Genomic DNA, 24,744 nt, shown 5'->3' with positions numbered 1-24,744 from the left:
AAAAACCCTCTCCCCTCCCTCAGGCTACAGAGTGAAAAGAGGAGGAGCTGGAAATCTCAGTAAGCTGCTCTCAGTCCAGCTCACCAGCTTCCTCGGCAGCACTGCTAGAAGCAGCTTAAATCAGTCCTCTCTCTATCTCCAAGGGTTGATTAACCGAGGCTCCAGCTGATGCTCTTGGCAACAAGCAGAAGGAAGCAAGTCTCAAAGATGCCCATTCAGCTGCTGGGACTTTTGGGCGAAACACTTCCACTGATCACCACCCTGGAGGAGGTCTCTGGAGAGAGATTGAGCATATAGAATCCAACAGATCTCCATCCAGAGGAGAAGCTTTGAGCATCAACTTCCAAAATCTGTAGGCAAAACGTACAGATCCATTATTTTTCTGGAAATATCCCCAAAGTGAGGCCATCCCCTCAAGAGAGTACCCATGGAGGAGGTGGTGACTAATGTCACCCTTTGCACCACTGAAGTGGTTTTCAAGCAAGCCAATGCTTCATCTTGCTGGCCCAGCATGCCAGGAGCTGGCCCAGAGACAGTGATTATCCCTGTGCTGTTTGGACTGATCTTCCTCCTGGGCATGGTGGGAAACACACTGGTGCTGGTGGTGCTTGGCCGTCTCCCTCCAGGAGGACGTCCATCACGCAGTGCCACCAACATCTTCATCCTCAATTTGAGCATTGCGGACTTCTCCTTCCTTCTCTTCTGTGTCCCATTCCAGGCCACCATTTACTCCCTGCCAGAGTGGATCTTTGGTGCCTTTTTCTGCAAGTGGATGCACTATTTTGCCATGGCTACCATGCTTGTCAGCATCTTCACCTTGGTGGCCATGTCAGTGGACCGGTACATTGCTGTGGTGCACGCTAAGCGCTCCCTGTGCATTCGCAGCAAACGCAATGCTACTCTTGGGGTGGGTGTCATCTGGTTGCTCTCTCTGCTCTTTGCCATCCCAGTGGCTGAGCACCAGGTGCTTTTAAGAGGGCACCAGCAGGCACCCAACAGCTCCTTCTGCTGGGAACATTGGCCTGGCAATCCAGCTGCCAAGCAGATGTACAAGGTGACCATCTTCGTGGTGGGTTATCTGCTACCTCTGGTGCTCATCACATGCTGCTACACCAAGGTGGGTACCAATGGGGCAAGAAGGGATGGAGATGGGAGGCAAGCATTTTCAAGCTGGCACACCCAGGCTCTCAGCTTAAGCCAGCACTGCTCAATCCCAGAAGTTCCTTACTTGCTAGAGAAAGATTCAGTGGACTGATGGTGGAAATGGCACTTCTCCCAAGCATGTGCATAGGACATCCTCCTCACCACTAATTTATCCCTGCCAGTCCATACATGACTTGAACTAAAGGGAAAGCAAGGATGACTTAAATCTTCTGGTCATCCAACACAGCAAACCCACCTTCAAATCACAGGAACATAGGTCCCTACCTTAGACAGAGTGGGCTCATACCTTAAGCTAAGCCAGATCATTACTCATAACATTTGACTTAAATTTAATGTGTCCCAGTTCTTGTGAATTGCAAACTTTGACTTTTAGATTAGTATACTGTGTGACTGCAGCCAAAAGTGATTATTTCAAACCATGTTTAAAATAAACTTGGGTACAGTGTGATGTATGAATCCAATCATTAACGCAAGCCATTCATCCATGCAGCACTGTGTTGTCAACATTGGGAGATGAAGGTTCAGGGGTTTCCAATCAGATGAATCTGGGAATTTCCACATAATGCAGAATGTATTCTGCCGCTGAACTACATGCCCACCCACCCCAATGGTCTTGTTAAGTTTGTGCCAGAAACGAACCAAATCCAGAGATCTGGATTTACCTTGGTAGAACAGATAGCCAGCTTGTAATTCCAGATTCAGCTTAGGAACTTCCTTTCCTTTCCTAAATTTCTTGCCAGAAGCAAAAATTCACCACTATTATTTCTTCTTACTTCTATGTGCATACAGTACATACACACCAGAAGTAACAGAGTGAGGCCAGAGAGAGCAAGATACACTTCTTAGTTTTGAGGTGCCAAATCATATTGTTCAAGAAACACTTTTTAACATTTAGAAACCTGGAGGAAAAAATCTAAACACATCCGCCATCAGATTTCCTCTCAAGCGCTGAAAAAATGGATTTTCAATACGTGAGCATAAGCAGTCTGGAGATAATGCCATTTGATCACGCTTTGCCATTTGATGAAATGCAAACCTTCCCTTCTCATTTTACTCTACTTCCCTCTAATTGACTTTTGTTCCAGTGAGCAAGGTTAATATTTAATTTGTGGAAACACAGGTAGTGTTATGTTAACACAGTACAGATGTTTGTTGGCCACCGTTGCAATTATTTCTTCGTAGATGTCCAATTTTTTTTAAAAATGGAGCTTGTTTGTTTATTTGCAAATGGTTGTAAGCCACCTTCTCAGCGACATAGGGAACCAGCTTCAGAGAGAGTGGGCTTCTCCTCTTCTCCTTGCACATGTCCTTCCCCAAACTAAGACACCATGAATGTCTTCATTTGTATGAATAATGTATGAAAAGTGGATGCTTCCTGGTGTAAATTCCTTGTTAGTGCTCAAAGAAAAGACTCCTCCCAGGAGAAGAGTTTAAACTGACTCCATCACTCGCTTATCCTGATTCTCCATCCCTATCTGGGCCAGCTCTACTATTAGATGGAGTGAATGAATCATCCCAGGTAGACAACTTTATGAGGTTGTAGGAAGGCGTAAGGGAAAAAACTCTTTGGGACATGGCCATCTCCCGTCATCTCACAACATTATCCACCTGAGATGATTCATTCATTGGTAGCCAGAGACCAAACAAATGAACAACAAAATCACAAGAAGCAGCAGATGACAGAAGGAAACTGCTTAAAAATTTATTTTCATTGCTTTTTAATTGATAACAAACAAGAAAAAAGAAGTTGAGGCAATAAATAAGATGGACTTGGTTCCCAATAAAATGTTATCTTTCTGGCATGGGGACTGGGCTGGGAAAAAATATTCCCTACTCAATACTTGTTAGGTAATGATAATGTGACATACATAAAGAGGTGCAGGAGGCAGAGTTTTTTTCACTTTTCTTGACCCCCGGTTCAGCCTCTGGCAGATGCCCCTATTCATATAACATGTGCAGTCGAACTGTTTGATTTCACTCAGTGTTTTGTGTGAATCCCGCCAGAGTGGCTTATTCAATAAATGAAGATTGAATGAACTTAACATGAGGTGTAGCTTGGTTTCCTATAGCACACTGAGCTATATAATATGTTTCACAAACCATTTTTGAGTTTATATTCACTACGCCATACCTAAGTAAACCATATTCTAGTTTAGCATGATTCTTCTGTGGCTTTGCATGCACTTAGCCAGTTTTGGAAAGGAGTTGACGTGAGTCCTCCTTGTGGCTTGCATTGAGGTCATATTGTCATACAAATATAGGGTTCAATGGGACCTTAATGATCATTTAATGACTCATCAACTCTGCATCCATTTAGTTGGCTTTGATACAGTGGCTGGAAAGAATGTTCACCACTTTGGACAGTCTCTTCCACAATCCATTTGTGCCTGGGATTTCTCTGTAAAGTTTAGCTGAACTCCCTTCTGATTTGAACCCTTCGGTTCAGGTTCGTACCCTGTATAGCAGTAGAGGACAACCTATTAGATAATACAGAAGAATTGGAAATGTCTTACCTGAAGAATATATGCTTTAGAACTAATATAAGTACCATCTGAAAACATCTGAAGGGCTTGTTAGGTGGAAGAGACCACCGGGGGTGGGGGGAGAGAACCTCCCCCATTCTCCCCCAAAAAACTAAGTAAATCAGTTTTGCAGCAGATTCAGCCACACTGCTGCTGAAATAGAAATAAATCAGCTCAGCTTTCCAACTGTCAAAACTGTAACATCAGCACTTCTGATTTGGTACAAGCTGCAGTGATGTCACATGCATCACGATAACATTACACAGATAATTTAAATTATGTCTTTCCATAATGATGTCATCTGTGTTATTTGCTTGATGGCCTCAGGGCATATATGACATCACTTGCCTCTCTCCTTGACTCCCCATACCAGGGTTGGCTCTGTATTTGAAGAAACGGGATGGCTTGGCCAAGGGCCCCCTATGTGCTGCGTCTTCTTTAGCAGAGGGCCATAAACTGAATATGATAAACACAATTTCCATTCCAACCTCAGTAGTAACTTAGGCATTCGTACGGTTTCCTTCTGCCTCACTGCTTGGAGCGAGCACCCCAGCAAGAGATAATAAATGCTATCTAATAGATGCATTTTCTTTTAATTAATTGACATAAGTACTTTAGGTCTCCTAGATCTAATGGTTAAGTACATTCATTGCCTGGTTACAGCAGTGCAGTAATTCTGTTTTCAAAAGGTTAATCTAAATTTTGTTAGAGAACAGGATACACTTTTTCTCCTCTTAATAGTTTACTGGGTTTTTTAAACTATTTCCTACAGAATTAAACAAATGCACTCTTAAATAATTATGAACTCCTGAAAATAAATGCTGAACTGCTGTTTACAATAACAGTGTAAAAAACTTGGGTATTGCAGGTACCGCTGATGCTGCCAGTGCTGGCTGTATTCCTATAACACACTTAACTGGACCAACGGGGGGCTAATGCAAGGGGGAGGAACTACCAAAAAGAAGTTAATTAACCCAGACTTTTAAATCCTGCCAAAAACAAACTCACTCAGGCACATGCCTAAGTTGATTTCATGCAGTCACTTGAATCACTTCTCAAGTCACTTGAGTTGTGGGGGCACCAAAATCTAAGAATTTAGTGTGAAATTATGAGAAACGTCACACCAAGTACGGTACTTGGGCAAAAAGGACGTCTGGTGAGATCTCATGCAAGATTTTGGGATTCTTGGACAAGGTCTCAGGAATCTTTCCGGATTTGAACATTTTGTAAGTGTTTTGTCTTTCTGGTTTTTAAAATTATTTTAATTTACTTCAAGTACAACAACTGGCGCCATTTCAAGAGGCAGTACAGGTAGTCCTCACTTAACAACCACAATTGGGACTGGAAATTCAGTTGCTAAGCGAAGCAGTCATTAAGCAAATCTGATCAGATTCTACAACCTTTTTTGTGGCGGTTGTTAAGCGAATCACCATGGGCATTAAGCAAACCACGTGGTTGTTAAGCAAATCACGTGGTTCCCCACTGATTTTGCTTGCCAGAAGCTGGCCAGGAAGGTTGAAAATGACAATCATGTGACCATAGGACGCTGCGACAGTCATAAATGAGAACCAGTTACCAAGCGCCCAAATCATGATTACGTGACCACGGGGACACTGCGATGGTCATAAGTGTGAGTATCAGTCATAAGTCAGTTTTTTCAGCATTGTCATAAGTCTGAACTATCACTAAATGAATGGTTGTTAAGTGAGGACTACCTGTCTTGTCTATGCTGAAGTTTGGGGATGACTTTTTAAGAAAAGATTGATTTTTTTAAAACAAAAAGGAAAATAAAGACAAGCAAGTTCTCCATCTGGGGCATTGCTTAAAGGCATCATATCTGGTTGGCAAAATCAAAGTTTTCTACATCTCTTTGCTGCCTTCTAGTAGCTGTATGGATTTTTGCAGACCAGATATGGTAGCACTGAAAAAGTAAGAAGGTATAAAAACTAGACCTGATACTTAAGCCATGACATTTCAAAATTAGTCCCAATAGGATTTTGGGGGAAAAACAAAACATTAGTGTTTAGCCTGCAGTATCTTTCGTTTGCATATAGATGCCTATGACTGGTAGACAGTAGAAAAAGTCTTTCTGTAAACAAAGGTAGAAGATAGAGATGTAAAATTTTCAGAAATGCTAAATCAACTTTTAGAAAAACATAAAATTTGGGGAAACTAGCCAAATACTGTATGCAATAGCTTTTACAGATATAAAGATGCTTTATTAAATGTATTAGATTGCTTTGCTTTGCTATAACTTTGCTATAAAAAGTTCTGGTGTTTGACATCTAAAAGTATAGTTTATTCAGACAGTTATTATAAATGTATCCATTTAATTTACCAAAAAATCTATTTAAATTTTGTTAAAAACGAAGCTACGAGCTGCTAATTCTACAGAATGGAACCTCTCTCCATTTTTGCCTGCTTATTACAAAAAGGCAGACAAAAAATCAAGAAACTAACAGGATTGTAGGAAAACAAAGGATTCTGTATTCTGAATTTGGTCATCTACAATATCAAATGTAAAGCTTTTCTGGATAAAGTCTGAGAAAAGGGAAAGGAAACTGAGGCTCAGAGAATGTTTTTCCCACATGAAATGTTGTCTAATCAGTTCATTTTCAGAATCTGAAGAATTATTTATTATTTATTAACTATTAGTGGCTTCTTTGGAATTTTATCATTTTCATGGATTTCTGAAAACTGAACATTTGTCTGTCCTGTGACATGTTCACCTGTTCCTTTATTTCTTGATTGGGAAACACACTGTCCCTTTCACATCTTCTAGGTCGTTTTAAACTAGCTAGTAGGAAATAATTCAGGATGCCCTCCCTCCCTCATTTCTATTTCTACTTTGATTCCACTCCATTTATGCAGCCCTAAGAATCCTGCTGAGTTCCCAAAACACAACCATGGTTTCAATCTTGGTTACCCAATCCAGTGTTGGGGTTCCCAAGACACACTGAAAAATAAACTAGCCAGATGAATCAGTTTCCCACAACGTGCTTGGCTAACATGGTAGGACATTTAAGAAGAGTCTTGAGGAGCTGATCCAAATCCCAATTAAGCTAACATCTCTTTTTACAGCACTTCTGCACTGAAGCCTTATGCTGTTTGTCTCCGGTGCATAAACTGACTGGAAATGAAGCTGGCTTAAGAAACCTCATTCTGGATTTCAACTTTTTCATCCGCTTTGGCCAGTCATGGCCTGATGTTCTGTCTGGAAGGAGAAAGTAGCAGTAGTCAAGGTCCATCCTTTTTCCATCCCACTAGTGACCTTGTTTAAAAAATAAATAACAGTTGGGTGGAGGTCACCTTCCGTGTGAACTGAGCGTGGGTGAGCAAGTCTGGAATTACAGCCCTCAAGAAATTATCAATGGTCCTCATTTACACTGGGGCAAGCTGGTCATGCAGAGCAACCCTTTGTTGTTATGGCCCATCAAGTCAGGCTTGACTCCTATCAGCTCCATGGACAAGTCCCTGCAGTTTCTTTGGCAAGATTTGGGAAGTCCTTTGCCCTTGTCTTCTTCTTCCTAGGGCCAGGAGACAGGGACTGGCCCAAAGTCACGCAGCTGGCTTCTGTGCTTAAGGCAGGAGTAGAACCTGTGCTCTTCTGGCTTCTAATCCAGTGCCCTTAACCCTTACACCAAGCAGGTTCTTGAATGGTCCCCTAGAATAGCTAAACAGCCTTTGTGGTCTGCAAGGGTCAAATCCGGGCAACATCCCTTTGCTGCCATTGCTTCCCAGCAACGGATCATTTAGGCCTAAAGCTAAAGTCTTTGGTATTAATTGCATGAATGCAGTTAATATCTATCTTCATTTTGCTTCTTCAGATGTAAATAGCAGCTTGGAGGCTGAGCAGCCTCAGCAGTGTGAAGCGGGAGAGAGAGAAGGGAGGAACCAACTTGTTTCTTTCTGACGTACGCACCAAAATCCCTACTTTTCAAAACTTCCATGTTTTTAACGTGCAGCAAAACTGCCCTGAGAAACTCAATTTGGAAAGGGGATACAGAAGAGTTTGAAATAATAGAGATGAAATAAATGGTTTTTGCTTTTCAAGGGCAGCCTTCACTACTGCCCACAGAGGCCTCCTTCACAAATGCAGGTAGGGAGGAGAATCTCTTTCCATAACCAAAACAAATGCAGGTTAATTGGATCTGCACGATGTTATGTCAACCCTGAGCCACAGAAATATGATGCCTTTGGAACAGGAGATGGAACAATTCCATTAAGATTAGTGGCTCCTGATAGATGTAACCTCCCTGAAGCTGTACAGCCATCTAAGGTGACGGCTACCAGCTTGTCAGCTGGATTTGCACAAAACGTTGAACCAACCTGGTCCGAGATCTAGTGGCTATATTTGCCCAGCCTCAAAGGTTGCTTTTCTCTTCTCTTCTTATGAAAAGCCTCTTCAGTTAATTAAGAGTTTAGTAGATCCTGTGAACCCAGATCATGGTTTAATTCCATAACCAGCTGAAGTGTTAGGCCAAGACAATCATCTTCCGGGAGCAAATTCCAGAGGATAATCAGGCTCCGCCCTATTTCCCGTGTTTGTTTAATTGCAGTTTGCTGAATGGATCACTCTAGGCTGGGCTCAGCCAACACACCACGCCATAAACTGTTTACAAACCAAAGCAGCTGGGTTAATAAAGTACCCAGCATCAGAATCCGAAAGCACATTTTAGCTTGGCACAATATGTGAATCACTGTGTAAATGGACCCATCCTTTAGTCCAGCAGTTCTCAAACCTTGTTATTCTTAAAAACGCTTGAGGACCCCAAAGAGCTTCGGTTTCTGTGGGTTATATCTATTGATATGTACTGTATGAGAAATGAAAACTGAGAAATGTTAAAATATTTATTTACTTGACTTTGTGGACTCCCTGAAACCACACTTTGAGAAATGCTGCTTTAGTCCATTCTGCTTTTCTGCCAGTCTCCTTCACTGGAGCCTCCTGAGTTTGTTTGTTTATTAGATTTATACCCCACTTTTCATTCAGGAGTTCAGGGCAGCATAGATAGGCCTTCTTCCCATTTTTTTCTCCACAGCACCACTCTTGTAAGGTAGGCTGGGCTGAGAGTGAGAAAATGACACACCCCTTTAACAGAAGGTAACTTAATGAAGCTGTCCTTGCACATGTTCTTGTCCCAAATCCACAGAATCATCCTTCCTTTGTTTTTTCCCAGGCAGATGCTCACATTTCCCAAGCATTAAAACGCAAGCCCCAACCACTTTTGTTTTCCAGGACTGCCCATGGGGGCTGTTTAAAACCCAAAAGCTTCCTTGCCAATAAAAATTATTCCGGATCCTTGGGCTTTGTGTTGCTGGCGTCTCCTATTCATTTTCATTGACCATTCCAACAATCATTTTAAAAGGGAACAATAGAAAAGGCCTGCAGGCCCAACCAGTGGTGGCCACAAAGGTGTCCACAGGCCCAACAGAGCTACAACTACCACACGGAGTACATAAGGAACCAGTGGCATTGTGGGACACCATCTTAGAGTCTTGGGCTGGGCAAGTTGTATGAAAGAGCACCCGGTTCTTCTGTGTACTTCTCCTCAACCCAGAGCAGCCCTTTCTGGAAGCTTTGCTTGCAGAGGGATTTGCCTGGGCAGGGGTGTGGGTGTCAAGTTTAACCTGGCAACAGCATTCGCCCACAAAATTATTCACAGCTTGACAAATTGTCTGTACGTCTTTGGAGGTGCCAAACCTAAACATGATTCTTTCTAAGCATGATTCTCAGAGTTTTCTTTAGCAAGATTTATTGAGACAGATGGGGTGGGGTTACAAAAACCCCAGCAACTGAATTATTTCCCACTGAGAACCAATATATGCAATATATGTGTATATTTTGCAACCTAGATCTGGTTGCTCTAATTAGAGTATGTGCCTCTACAGTACTGCCCATCTTCTGTCAGGTGTCATACCTCCTTTTATTTGTCTTACAATGTGTTCTTATTTTGGAGCTCTACTGAAGACAGCTGTCAATGAACAGAGAAACCCACAAGTTAAAAAATAGTGTTAGCAATGGTCATTAACTGCCCTGCAGATTTTTCAATTATACCCAAACATGATTGCATGATACAAACTTTTGGAGATCCAGGGTCATTCCATCAGAGGAGATTTTGTCCAGGTTAGCCCTTACTCATCTCCTATCATCTAGCTATCTATCATCTACCATGCTATGTATATTTAAAATTTCTGTTGTTTGCTGTTTTGCAACCAGTTAACAAGATGGCAGTGCTTGATTGCAGGTAAATGTGTTTCCAAACGTTGCGTGTGTGTGTATGTGTGTGTAGCTAATATATAGTGCAGGCTCTTAAAAACACCTGAGGGGCTATAAAAAAGCAGGGGTAGCAATAATCTCATTTGAAGCTTGACCAAGTTAGGGGAAGATTCATTATTCCCTTGCAAAATCCTGCAACCGGCTGGGGAAAACAAATGCTTTGTGAAATAAGGCAACGTTTTCTTTCTTTCCTTAGGTTTTATATCATCTTCATAAAAAAGTGAAGAATATTTCCAGGAAGTCAGAGAGATCAAAGAGAAAGGTAAATTTCAAACAGCAATTACTCAACATTGTAGATGAGGAAGACGTTTTGTGTTTCATAAAAGTAATCAAAATGTGGTACATCTGTACCGAAACTGTACTGGCATATTTGATGAGGCTCTATCTTGCAATGGTTGTTGGAAATTGGTAGAAGCCTGTGCTGAATTCTCATCTAAGAAACTCGTTGAGGGCAATAATTGGCAATGTTTTTCCTGAAAGGGAACCAACAGTTCTGTCTTCTTGCAGGTATTTAAGGTTAAGTTTTCATGCTGTGCATATTTAAAATTTCTGTGAATTGTTGTCTGCTGTTTCACAACCAATTAACAAGATGACAACGTTTGATCAAAATTCTTAGGACAGATAAATGTGTTTCCAAACAAGGTTTTTATCAGACATTCTGCTCCTTGACTCACCAAACGTTACAAGGAATCCCACTGTTAATTCGAAATACTGCCATAAAGAAGATAAGGATATGGTTATCAGTGACAGTAGAGAGTTCCAAATTAACTTTTCAATTTTTAAAAATATGGGGAGTTGGGTAGAGGCTCAAGCTTTTGTTTGTTTGTTTGTTTCTTCAGAATAGCCATCTTAGAGACTGAGGGGATCCTGGAGGGGTAAAAATTGTCAAGATGGTGACTGTGATTGAAGTCCTGACCCTTTTAATGTGCATCACACTTGTAAGAGGTGTGAAAAGATACAAGGTTTTGCTTGCATGATTGCAATCTCTATCTAAACTTTTTAATCATACACACCCTTCCCACAGATATTTCTGTTGGGTAAAACTATCCTAAAAGCATCTCTGCACCTCTGAAAGCCCTACATGACTATCTGTATCCACAATCAGATACTGTTTAATTATTAAAACTACATGCAGACGCAGTTGCTTCACTTCCCTTTTCTTAATTTACCATTTTTGCCTGATAAAGAGTTCTGGAGTACTCCGAAATCTCGTGGTCTTGGTGAAGGTATTGTTCTTATCCCAGTCCTTTCTGATGCCATGGTACATTTTACTTTATATATAGAATCTAGGTTTACCCAGATTCTGTGCTGAGGATGTTCTGTGAACCCAGGTTTTGTAAGTCTGGTTTATAGCTTAGTATGTGTGATCCAAGCCAATTGTGGTTTATTCACAGTTGAGTCAACCAAGCAGTTCATAGTGTTGGTTAGACTAAGCAGATGGCAATTTAAATGTGGTGGTCCTCTGCTTGAAGACATCTCATGAAAAGAAGCCCACCATCTTCTCATGAAGAGAAGCCTACCATCTTTTGTAGATGCCAGTCCTTCAAGATAGGCCAGGTCAGGAAACAGACTCCCCCAGGATTATTGGAACTCTACTTTACTGTTGAAGGGTATATAACAGAATCTTGAAAGCTGACAGAAATTCTATTCCCCCTTCCCCCTTATACCAAAAATAATCAAGTTGGGGCAAACTTGAGCTTCTTTCTCATTCCCTTCTCCCTTCTGGGGCTAAGCTGGTGTTAATCTAATAGCTGTTGAATTCCTTCCTCAAGGTCATCTCTGGGGTCCTCTACAGTAGGGGAAGAAAACTTGGGGGAAATTCTGAAAGTACAGTCCTCCCCTCTGTCTGTTTATAGCCCAAGAAACTAGGGTGGGTCCCTTCTGAGCCTCTTGCCCCATCCACTATGCAGCTGCGGGCCATGCTCTCTCTTACCTGACCATTCCCTTGGCAGCATCTCTTCGGCCCATCTCCCAAGGTCTTTCCCATTACAGAACTTGTGTGAGTTCACTACTTTTCCCCACTTGGAGGAAAAAGATATTGTCCAACAGGCTGGACATAAGGCACCTGCAGGGCTAAATTGGCCATTTATGCAATTCACACCTGGATACGTGGATTATAAAGTGAGAATAGCGGGCATGGAGGATATGATTGAGGAGACTTTCATCTTTTCCTTCACCCTTCATAGGCTCAGCCTTCCTAGAATCAGCCTGCCTATATCTGTTCTTTGCAAGGAGGGGGACTGGAAGATCTATAGATATGGATGTGCACTTCTCTTTTAAAGCAAACAGCCTGCCTGTGTTTGAATATAAAATAGAAATCTGATCCCTAAGGGGGCAAAGGCCTTCTAATTCCTCCTCCATTCTTATTCTTGTAGTCTTCCAGTCCTACTAAGCATATGCATCAGCTTATGCTTTTTTTTTTCCTTTTTGTGCTTTTGAGTCAGTGTTGACTCCTGGCAACTGCCTGAACTAGTCCCTGCAGTTTTCTTGGCAAGGTTTTTCAGAAGTGGTTTGCCCTTGCCTGCTTCCTAGGGCTGAGTGAGAGTGACTGGCCCAAGGTCACCCAGCTGGCTTGGTGCCTAAGGCAGGACTAGAACTCACAGTCCCCGAGTTTCTAACCTGATGCCTTAACCATGACACCAGACTGGCTCGTATGCATCACCTACTTACCTTTTAAAAGCTATCCAAGCAACTGCAAATTGTGCATCCTTTATGTCAGATAATTGGGCACTTGTGTTGCTGAAAGACTGAAGAAAGGTCCACTCTGGAGAGATCTCTTAAGTGCCAATTTTACGAGAGCATCGATTTCAGAACCAGTTCAAACAGGATACATCCTTGCAGGACAAGAGCGTGACTTTTTATGATCATGGTCATATGGATTATATTAGCTTATCCTCACGGGCTGTTGTGCTATTAGTGTTTCTGTTACTATTATTATTTATTCTATGTCTTGTTGTTGTTGGTTTTAGTTGCAATGGCAAGATGGGCAGTTATATGAATTGATTAAATAAATAACTAAATGCCTGTTGCCCTTAACCCCCTCTTTAGCAGTACAGAGAGCCCCGCTCCCACCACAATCACCAAAATCACTTGTTATTTTGAGATGGGAAACCCATAAAAAGCCCCATGTAAGTCCTGGCAGAGTCTTTAAAATATTTAGGTGTCTCTCACGTTGAGCTTGACTCCTGGAAACTGCTGGGCAGGTCCCTATAATTTGTTGCCAGCAATTTGGAAGCTGTCATTACCTTCATTCAAATATTATGGGAAGAAGTACAGATTTGGTTCCTGAGGCTCAGTCCCATCTTCTGCCTGCTGCCCTGTTTCAGGGACAAATTATTATTTTTTAATCTTTGTGATTAAAGAGGTTCATCATAGCAGCTGTTTTGTGGTGAAACCTCAGCAGTTTCTCAGATGTCCCAAGTAGATCCTCTAGCCTAAAAAGACTAGAAATTCCTGGTGATTATAGTCACATAAGGGTCAAACTAGACATGGTAGTATGGCTGGGAGTCTCCAAGGATGCTAACTTGGCTACTGAATTAACCGATTTTCCATATATACTCAATGTACTGAATCACAGACAAAGCAAATGGGTTCAGCTCATGCAACACACTAAGTCACACCAAATGTAGCATGTTGTTCAATACAGCTGCTAGGACTTTACTGAGCTGATTCTATAGCCATTTATCTATCATCTATCTCGAGGATCAGCATGCTGTGCAGCATGCAGAGGAAAGAGGTATTCCTTTCTCTTGGGACAGTGATGAAAATCAAATAATCTGGCTTCTTGCGGAAGGAAGGTGGAAAATGTATTTTCTCAAAAGCAGAGACAGGTACCACAGCTTGGGCAGATCACATGCTCTGCCTGAAAGAGATCTCAAGACTGAACCCCAGACAGGGCTAGAGGTGGGAAGCCCAGTTAGAAATCCAGGAGAACCTCAGCAGAGGCGAATGCTATCAGCCATGTGCCAGTGGTCAGATGCAGTACAAGTTTGCCTGCTGAGTTTCTGTTCCATAAGAGGCAGGTCTGGTCAAGTGAACTCACTTTTAGCCCTCAGTGCCATACAGGTCGTCCTTGCTTAATGACCACAGTTGGGACCAGAAATGTGGTTGCTAAGTGAAGTGGCCATTAGGCAAATCCAACCCGATTTTACGACCTTTTTGTGGCAGTCATTAAGCAAATCACCACGAGTGTTAAGCGAACCATGTGGTCATTAATTGAATCATGCAGTTCCCCATTGATTTTGCTTGCCAGAAGCCAGCCAAGAAGGTCAAAAATGGCAATCATGTGACCACAGGATGCTGTGACGGTCATAAACGTAAACTGGGGAAGTGCCCAATTTGTGATCACGTGACCGTGGGGACACTGTTACAGTCATAAGTGTGAGAACCTGTCGTATGTTATTTTCTTCAACACCATTGTAAGTCTAAACCTTCACTAAACAAATGGTTGTTAAGTGAGGACTACCTTTATAGATAACAGAAATTGTTGTTTTTGGCCTAATACCGGAGCAGAAACACCTCATCTGTAAAATGTTGGCTGGAAGTGCACAGTAGCAGCTGCCTTGAGTCTGTTTCTTATCAGCTAAGAACAAAATTATTGGGGGTCCAAAGCATCCCTCAAAATGCCCGAGGCAGATGATGAGTCCGGGGAGATATTATTCTTCCGCTCCGGATTCCTTGGCTGCCAGACACACTTTGAAAGAAGGAAATAGTGCACTGCCAACACGAAGCTCAGACACTTTTTCTATTTGATAACTGAAGGATGCATATAATTTAAAATAATTTGCCCTTGTATACGTATTATATACCAAATCGGTTTTCCATTTGAAGCATCTTTTTTGCGGAGATTCGTACTTTCCTCGGGCCATTAGCTGTTTAGTTCCTGTTCCTATAATATTACGCTCAGCAATGTGATAATTATATCATATTGATGGATATAAATGGGGCATAATGCTGGGCGCATACATTTAACTATACCAGATATAATTGCAACTAGACTGGTTCACCATAGTAGTTATTTTGTGGTGGAACCTCAGCACTTTCAGATCTCCCAAATGTATCTGCTAGGTTGAAGTTCGGAAGTCCTGTAACTATATATCTAGTATAGATAAAAATACCTACATGTAAAAGTGTTCATCACACTCTTCTCAGCCATTTAGACAAAATTTCCTGACCAGTGTTGGACTATGGTACCCATCTCTCCTCACCAGTGATGGATATTGTAGTCCCACATGTTTGGAAAATATCAGAATCAAAAAGTGCTGCATGTAAGCTTTGTTTTCAAATTGGCAATAAACTAACCATCAACAATTTGCAGGTTAAAAAAGTGTTAGGGTTGGTTCATTAATACAGTAGGGGAGGTCTTGTGGCAATGCTGAGTTTTCATTTGGGAAGGAGAAACATGAGTCATTAGGAAATAACCAGCTAAATGCATTCCTTGAGCCAATTCATTTATTATTCTCTGGATGGATGACAAAGTAACAAAAGGTATTGAATACTTACAACTTTGTTGCAAGTTTTAGTTCCTAATTTTTTTTAAAGCTAGAAAAATAAAAACAGGAACTTAGCAACAGAATGTATACTTCATTTATACTTCAAATTTAGTCACCGCCCATCTCACTCAAGGAATGCAATAGATGAATAGCCAAGGAAATATATAAAGTTCACTACTCCAGCATAGACATGAAAGCATATGCCTTTGAATAAAGCTTGTTAAGTTGAAAAGGTGCCACCAGCTCCTTCTAGTATTCCAGCATGGTGTGAGCACTTAAAATCAAAACTCTAGAAATGCTTAGGAGAAGAGGAATGCCCTTGCTTGGCATGCTTCCCTTCTTGAATAAAAAAGTGGTATCAGACATAATAAATTCTGCTTTCCAGATGTGTTGACGTGCACATGGGATCCTATCAAGTGAGGTCCTGGTTCACAAGCAAGAAGTTACTTTGATTATGAACCAGGACCTCACTTGATAGGATCCCACGTGCACATCAACACATCTGGAGAACAGAGTTAGGGAAGCCTGAATTTGAGATCTTCAATTCCACCCTCACTTTCCATCTTCTCTACAAATATTAATGTTGGCTGAGTTGCTTGCTCCTTTCCCATCTGGAGAAAAGAATCAGAATCATACCTGCCTGCAGAAAATCACCACACACTGCTGTTTACCTCACTGGAGAAAATCATGCAGATGGATCTAGGGCACAAGATATACAATATCTCCTTTTTTTCCTTCCTCCAAGCCTTAAGGCTTGAATCCTTGCTCCAACCAATGTCACGTTGATTCAGCTAAAGTCACTTCTTTAGGATTAGTATCAGGAGCAAATCTGAGTAAATAATTCTGCTGTCATCACTGGTGAGAAGAAGAGAGCCAGTCTGGTCTAGTGGTTAAGGTTCCAGGCTAGAAACTGGGAGACTGTGAGTTCTAGTCCTGCCTTAGGCATGAAAGCTGGCTGGGTGACCTTGGGCCAGTCCCTCTCTCTCAGCCCAAGAGCCAATCAGGCGTGGTAGGAGAGTTCTAGTCCCACCTCAGGCACGAAAGCCAGCTGGGTGACCTTGGGCCAATCCCTCTCTCTCAGCCCAAGAGCCAATCAGGTGTGGTATGAGAGTTCTAGTCCTGCCTTAGGCATGAAAGCTGGCTGGGTGACCTTGGGCCAGTCCCTCTCTCTCAGCCCAAGAGCCAATCAGGTGTGGTATGAGAGTTCTAGTCCCGCCTTAGGCATGAAAGCCGGCTGGATGACCTTGGGCCAGTCTCTCCCTCTCAGCCCAAGAGCCAATCAGGTGTGGTAGGAGAGTTCTAGTCTCACCTCAGGCATGAAAGCCGGCTGGGTGATTTTGTGCCAGTCACTCTCTCTCAGCTCACAATGTCAGGTGATCCCAAAACTGGACCCTGCACCTGTGGGAAAAATGCTAGGAAGAAGATAATAATAATTGGTGAGGAGAAACAACTGCCATCTCTTATGGCAAACCATTAGAGACCTTCACATTATGCTCTCCTCCTTTTCCCATTCAGGCTGCCTAAGCAGGATTTAAATTGCAGAATAAGAGAGAAACGTGAATTAGAAGGGCCATCTTTTTAAAAAGCCCCTTTCCAAAAATTAAGAAGCCAGTGAGAATTTTGTGTGTGCGTAAAAGAAAAAAGAAAAGCCAGCAGTGCTTTCTGCTCGTTGGCATCAATAGCTGAAAAAAAGATGTTGGCTGGTGAATCTGGCAGGAAATATTTTACTCTAATTGCAGCAGCACAAGACCAGGAGCCTGCTGTTTGAACTGACAGCTTTCAAACCTGGTTGGTTGTTTAGATCAGTGGCCTCATTGCCAGAATTCTTCATCCACAGGCTAGCATCAGGAGATATTGTGGGGAAAAGCAACATGATAATTTTGGTTTGTGCAGGGACAGGAATAGGTGTGTATGTCGTGTCTAAATGAGGTAGTCCTCATTTAGTGACCACAACTGGAACCAGCAACTCCATCATTAAGCAAAGCAGTCTCTAAGTGACTGTGCTTATGATCTTATTTCAGCTTTCCTTTTGCTTTACAGACCTGCGAAAGTTGTAAATGCGAGGATTGGTTGTGAAGAAGAGGTTGGGGACAAAAGTGTGAAAGAGAAAAGGCAATATTTCCTTCCATAACCTCTTTTCCTTTTCCATCTTCTCTCCCTCCCAAATAACAAGCTGCAGGAAGAAACCAATGTTTTCTTCCCAAAGGTCTAAACTCATCATTGCATAGGCTGAAAATGGAAAGCTCTCCTTTCTGACTTTACTGAACGCTTGATTGGAATAAACAGATGCCTCCTTGGATGACATGGTCAACTGTCAGGGTCATGGCATATGGATTCTGGATCAAACTCAAAGACCTTATTTGTATCACATCAGATATTCTTTGCACCTTTAGCCCAGTGTTGTCTATTCTGGCTGGCAGTTTTATGTCAAGATTTTAGGCACAGAAGTGTCTTTTGCAGAGATGTCCATGGGAGAGAGGGGTCAAAAAGACTGAGATGGAGTCCACAACTACTGTATGTGGTTAAAGCTCAGCCCTGTTTCCTTTTCCTTTTTATGAGCACATCACACAACAACATTGCAGTTATTCTCTCCAAGACTTCCCACAATAAAGTAAATGCAGAAACACCACCTGGAGAAAAGTGAAATTCTCCAACACTCTTGACAATAAGAAAAAAGAAAAGTTTCTTTGGCAGGGTCAGAAAACTCCTGAGAAATTGCAGGCAGCTTTTGGCCCTGAATTGATTTCCATAATCCAGACTTAATGGGTGGGAAAATGCAAGGAAACCGATGTTGGCTAAATATGGGAAGGAATTCTAGAACCCTTGAGATGGAATCAGTGGAACAGATTGATCTGGGGAGGCTGGATTCATCTTTACGAAAGACACTTCTGCAGATGCATTGCAAATGCTGGAATGAGCAACGGGCTGGGCTCCATGACCTTCAAGATCCCTTCCAAGTCCATGTTTCTTTCATGTGGATTAAGGAGGATAGTTTCATCATTCACCATGGGGTGGACCAAAGCTTACAATTTCCAACTGCTTCCTTCCAAATTGCCCCACTGCCCCTGAAGCTATGTAATCACAGTGAAGGCCAGCTTGGTTTGTGTCTTTGCGAAGGTTACATCTAAATCTGCCCCAAGATGTTGCTGTATCTGATCCTGACAGCCTTGGAGTGTCTCTGCCAGAGGGTGCCCTTTCTGCAACTCTCCATCGCCTCCCACCTTTCCTTTTTGTAATTTGTGTGGCGATTATTTATTCAGAATTACCAAAACAAATCTCAGGACAGTGCCACTGAAAGCTGTTCAAGTCCAAATGATTCAGAGGTTCTTTCTTTCTTTTTTTTCAAACCAACCAGTGAATGCATTCAGGACAAAATACTTTGCTTTCTGGAAGTAACCAAAAGCCATGTAATTAGAGTATTTTCAATAGCACTTTAGTTCTGGAAGTGCTAATGTGGAGGTTGTACCTCTGCGGTGAAGTTTGGGTGATGAATCAAATCAAGACCTGTCAATAATTGTGAGCTCCCAGAAAGTAGCTAGTGTTAAAAGGATAGTGCAGATAATAGCTTTCTATTGAACAGGGATGTTCAATTTCCTCCCTCTCCAAAGAGTCGAGGACTAGATGTGTTCAGCGCATGAACCACAAATGAGCTTACCACATTTTAGTCTAACACATGATGCAAACCCAGATTGGGGGTGAGCACCTGCTTTGGTGTGCCAAGTCCATCCAGGAAATGGGGTGACTTGAATAAACCACAGTTGGGTTCATCTAAGTTTACACGTTGTGTGTGAACACAACCAGTTCCATCTGAATGCATTGCCAATGCTCTTCCGATAGTCCAGCCTGGAGTGTTAATTAGCCCAGTAAGGAAAGCATGCAGAGCATGGCTCCAGGATTTCTGTTCTCCCAAACCATAAGTAACACTTTTGTTCTGGTACAAAAGTCCAGAAATGAAGAGGATAGCCTTAGAATGGAAGAACTGGCAAGATCTTAAGGTGCTACCTACCTCTTTTTCCCATTGGGGATTTTTTTTCTGGATGTCTTTTTCTCCACAACCCCCAGGTGCCCTTGCACATTTTTGAACTCAGCCTTTCTTCGGCCCAATCCTCCCCCAACACCCACTTTGGTCCTGTTTTCAGAGAGTGATTTTGCTGATGGACAAGTCTCAACCCCCTTTACCTAATTCCTTCCCAACATTCCATTGGCTTGGGAAAAAAAATAAAAAGGATGCGTATCTCAGATGACTGCTCCAGCTAAAAGCATGAAGAATTAGCATGCAGGGAACTAAAAGAATGGGCATCTCAGAAGTTCTGGAACTTGGATACCACCCTGAGAAACATCCATGTTGTGCCCAGCTGCCATGCTTGAGGTGAACTTAGCATACAGAACTGCAGGAGATATTTCTGCTTATCCTCTCCCAGTTAGGATGGAAGTTTATAGAAGTTTTGGCTGCCATGAAGACATGACCACAAAGGACAGTCCACTCACTAAGACCATTATAAAGAACATAGTTCATGCGGGCATGTGGTGGCAATGTGGAAGATTGGTGAGGAGCTAGTTGTATAACCTACTTCTTTTTTCTTCTGCACATATTAGGTACTCTAACAAGCTGTTGCAAATTGTGTGTAACTTAGCTAGCTCTGTCTTGCAAATTCCTCCACATGCCTGCTCAGAAAGAGTTATTTAGCAAGCTCTGAGGAGCGCACTGTTGTATTATAAATCACTCTTGCCTTTGAGCCTTTTTTCTACACTAGCAATAACCAAGAGGAAGAGAACATGGGTTCTCTGCTCTAACAATCTGAAGAAGTAAAAAGAGTAGCAGCATTCAGAAATAATGTCACATGGACAAATACGTTTGGAAAGAGGGGCAATTTTCTGGGTTCTCAAGTTATTGACAAGATATATCATCAGACCATCCTCAGATGTTGTCAGCTAGGGACCATGTCTTACTTAAAAATATCCCCGATAGGTCAGCTTTCCCTGTTATGACCAAGTGGCTACTAAGATGTGCCCCACAAGCCATTTCCAGATGTTACATTTATCCTTGCAGTCCCTTAAGAAAAATATAAGAAGGTGGCGAAAGACCCCACACACTTTGAACTTTGACATAGATCTAAAAACCCAGGAAGAAAAGGTGCTGCACAACTGCCAGATGTCTCAGTGTGGTTCATCCACTGCCATTTCTTTGGAGTTTCTGGCAAGCTGAAGGGATGTGGTGTGGAATCCAACACAGGACTCAAAGCAAATAATCAAGGCGTCACTGCAGTATTTATTAAAAAGTGCGCACTGGGGAGGATCTCACCAAGGACAGTGAGAGACACCCCTGCAGACAAAAACAAAGCACTGATATTTATACATTTCAGGAAAGGGAAGTGATGCAAAGGGAAGGCAATGCATGCATATCTATTCATGAGCAAACAGATCTCAGGTTACTTCTTGCCCATCTGTTATCTACTTCAAGGAAAGCAATTGTTTCAGAGAGAAGAAACAGGTCAGTAGGAGGGGGTAATTTAGGACTGTCAAAAGGCAGGGAGGAGGATACATTCTTCCTGGGCATCTGGCATGGATTGCCACAGGAATGTACAGATAAGGGTTGCCATAAATTAGCGTGAAAATCCAGTTTCAAGGCTGTTGTAAATTCCTTAGGTCACACAAATTGATTTAACCAATTTGATTTAGCCTTTCCCACTCATCTAAAAACTTGTTTTCCTTACAGTGGGTTGGTTTGTCTTTTTCTCAGTAACTCTCTTAATATTTATTCAACAAAATCTTTTTGGGCGTTTCATCCTGGTTTGAGCCTAGGGTCTCCAAATCCTAAAGAACCTATTGACTTCCAGAGGTCCACCAGGGCCAACACAAGGTATCATACTTCCAAAATTAGGAATCTAGTAAGGTCCAGAGATGGACACACATTATAGTGAAACCAGGGTCACCACCTCAACTCAGAGGAAGCCTTCAAGGTCTCCTTCTGTCCTTTCTTAGCATGAGGATGCAGCTATCTTGGTACTTGAATCTTCAGTCCTAGGGCATGATTCCTGCATGGCGTATGTAGTTTCTGAGGAGCCAGGCAAGAGTCTGAGGTTGTAGAAGGTCAAGGGCTCTTTAAAGTCAGCAGCAAACAACTCATCAGCCATGGAACCGAAGGAATGTGAACTCTCCAAGGTCCTGATACCTTCAGAGTCCTGGTTGTTGAATGGATCCATCTGGGGGATTCATGCAATACAGTAAACCAACGTTTCGCATCCTCAGCAACTTTAAGATGTGTGGACTTCAATTCCCAGAATTCCCCAGCCAGCATGCTGTCCACACATCTTAAAGTTGCTGAGGTTGAGAAACACTGCATTAAACAGTAAGCTGAACAGACTGGATTCACACACAAAAGTGCAAAAAAGTTATTTTATCAATAACTGAGTTTATCATACTGTGAGAACCTATCTGCTAGATGTTGAACTGACCTGGTTAAGCATGTTGTATGAACCCAACCTTGGTGAGTGACCATTCCATAATTTATTAGATTTTTATCCCACCTTTCATTCAGAACTTCAAGGCAGTGTACGTAATGCTGCCTCCTACAATGCAGTAAAGTAGGTTGGGTTGTGAGGGAGTGACTGGCACAAAATCACCCAGGGAAATTCTTTGGTTGAGGGGGGATTAGAACCTGGGTCTTCTCACATCTCATCCAACACCATTACTACCACGCCACAATCAAACACATTTTGTGTATTTGTGTGTGTGTGAGAGAGAGAGACAGAGAGAGATTTCTTGATGGCCTCAAGCCAGGATTATAAGCACTTACAGGAATACAATTAAAACTGCAGAAGTACAATTAAAACAAACCCTGGAACAAGAAAACCATGTTTTTTAAAATGAAAATATCCAAGCTCATTTTGAAGATGAGGTCATTAGCAATATTATCTCTGAACCCTCTGTACCAGAAGTAAAATTATGTTTGTGGTCCATCTGTTCTGAGCCCAGTTTAAGAACTACATCAAAAATAAGTTAATTACCCTGCTAATAGCTGCCAGATTGGAAACAGCTCTTTCATATTCAAATATTTCACACTCTTCTCCATCACTTGAAAGATAGTTAAATAAAGCACGGCATATGGTATCTATGGAAAAATTAACATTTAAAATAAAATGCATATAAGGATAGGCTGACCTCAAAGATTTTTATGATACCTGATAACCCTGTATAAATGTGATGAATTATGATAATAAGAACAAGATTCTTCAGAACTATAGTCTACTGTGGTCAATTATTTTACCTGATATTTTATATAGGTTTGTAAATGATCCATGTACTTGGTTTATTTATTACCTTTTTTATAACCTATTTTACCTGGTTTGTATACTGGTTAAAGAACCAGTCTGGTGTGGTGGTGAAGGCACCAGGCTAGAAACTGGGAGATTGTGAGTTCTAGTCCTGCCTTAGGCACAAAGCCAGCTGGTGACCTTGGGCCAGTCACTCTCTCTCAGCCCTAGGAAGGAGGCAATGGCAAACCACTTCTGAAAAACCTGCCAAGAAAACTTCAGGGACTTGTCCAGGCGGTCTCTGAGAATCAGACATGATTGAACAGATTAAAAAAAAAGTACTGATTAAATATGGTGAAATGAATCAAACAACTAACTCCCCCACCCTGCCACACAGAATGCAGTCCTAAAATGCTTGCAATTCTGAAAATCAGCTACTTCTATGTCGTAAGCTGAGCCTCAGAACAAACTAGCAGCTGGTGCAAAATCCTCCCCATTAAACCCAAGATGTGGGTAGTAATGTATAATTCTGAAGGCTTCTTGAACACAGTGTAAACATTTTAGTGCTGCTTCTTGCATGACACAAATCACAGCAAACTAGACCTCTCTGGGGACTGTATTTTACAACAGAGAGATTCCAGATTTTCACTCCGTCTCTTTATAGCAATGTTTCTCAACCTTGGCAACTTGAAGAGGTGTGGACTTCAACTCCCAGAATTCCCCAGCCCACAGACACCAGGATCTGGCTAACTACAGTTGAGCTTGGAAAGGTTAAGCAGGGTTAGATCTAGTTGGATAGGAGACTTCTTGGAAATCCTAGGATTGTAGGTTAGATTGGAATATTGAAAAGAAGTACTGGAAGATGGTACTGGTAAATCACCTCCATACTGTTGCCAGAAAACTACATGGCTGTGCTGGCAAAGTTGACTTTTGAGCTGAACAAAAAGGAGACTTTCTTTACCATTTGGCTGGATTATTCTGTGCAAGCTGCAATCTACACAGGCTGTCTTTCCAAAATATCCGTGTCCTTTTCTTTTCTTTCTTGCAGACGGCACAGACGGTGCTGCTTGTCGTCGCCGTCTTCCTCGTCTCCTGGCTCCCGCATCACATCATCACAATGTGGGCAGAATTTGGGCAATTCCCTTTGAACAATATCTCCTTCACCTTCCGCATCATCTCCCACTGCTTGGCCTATGGGAATTCCTGCATCAACCCCATCATCTACGCCTTCCTGTCCGAGAATTTCCGCAACGCCTGCCGCCAGGTCTTCACTTGCAAGTTCCTCCTTCAGCCTGCCCCTGCCAACAAGCTGGTGAGAATTCGTATGGAGAATTTTTCCACCACTCACTCCACAATTAATGTGTGAAATGGAAACCGAGTCTCAATGTACTATGGGAAGAAGAGCAAATGGGTGCCAATACAGAGGTGTTCAGAAATGGACTCATCTTAGAAAAGCTGGGCTGACCAGGCCATCCATCATGTTCACCATGGTTACATTACCCATCCATCATGTTCTCCATGGTTATGTTACCCATCCATCATGTTCTCCATGGTTACATTACCCACCCATCATGTTCTCCATGGTTACATTACCCATCCATCATGTTCTCCATGGTTATGTTACCCACCCATCATGTTCTCCATGGTTATGTTACCCACCCATCATGTTCTCCATGGTTATGTTACCCACCCATCATGTTCTCCATGGTTACATTACCCACCCATCATATTCTCCATGGTTATGTTACCCATCCATCATGTTCTCCATGGTTGTATTACCTATCCATCATGTTCACCATGGTTATATTACCCATCCATCATATTCTCCATGGTTATGTTACCATCCATCATGTTCTCCATGGTTGTATTACCTATCCATCATGTTCTCCATGGTTGTATTACCCACTCTTTGTTGGTACCACTTTGACTGACTTCTTCAGTGCTGGTCCACTTTGGCTTAAAAGAGACAACATTCTGAGCTGCTTCTCATATTGCCTGAAGGGAAAGTACCAGTTTTGTTGCAGGTTCAAAGT

At 42.1% G+C, this 24,744-nt stretch overlaps 1 protein-coding gene across 1 annotated transcript; it reads left to right on the top strand.

The window, feature by feature from the left end:
• Window positions 1-427: 427 nt before the first annotated feature.
• On the top strand, window positions 428-24,087 carry LOC134504078 (galanin receptor type 1-like). The gene is made up of 3 exons (XM_063313093.1): window positions 428-1,117; window positions 10,163-10,228; window positions 23,760-24,087. The coding sequence occupies exons 1-3, from the start codon at window positions 428-430 to the stop codon at window positions 24,075-24,077; spliced, it is 1,074 nt and encodes a 357-aa protein (XP_063169163.1). The 3' UTR covers window positions 24,078-24,087.
• The last annotated feature ends 657 nt before the right edge of the window (window positions 24,088-24,744 follow it).

The sequence above is a fragment of the Candoia aspera genome, chromosome 11 (assembly GCF_035149785.1).
Source record: "Candoia aspera isolate rCanAsp1 chromosome 11, rCanAsp1.hap2, whole genome shotgun sequence".
Taxonomy (NCBI): domain Eukaryota; kingdom Metazoa; phylum Chordata; class Lepidosauria; order Squamata; family Boidae; genus Candoia; species Candoia aspera.
This window is presented reverse-complemented; position numbering and strand designations above follow the sequence as displayed.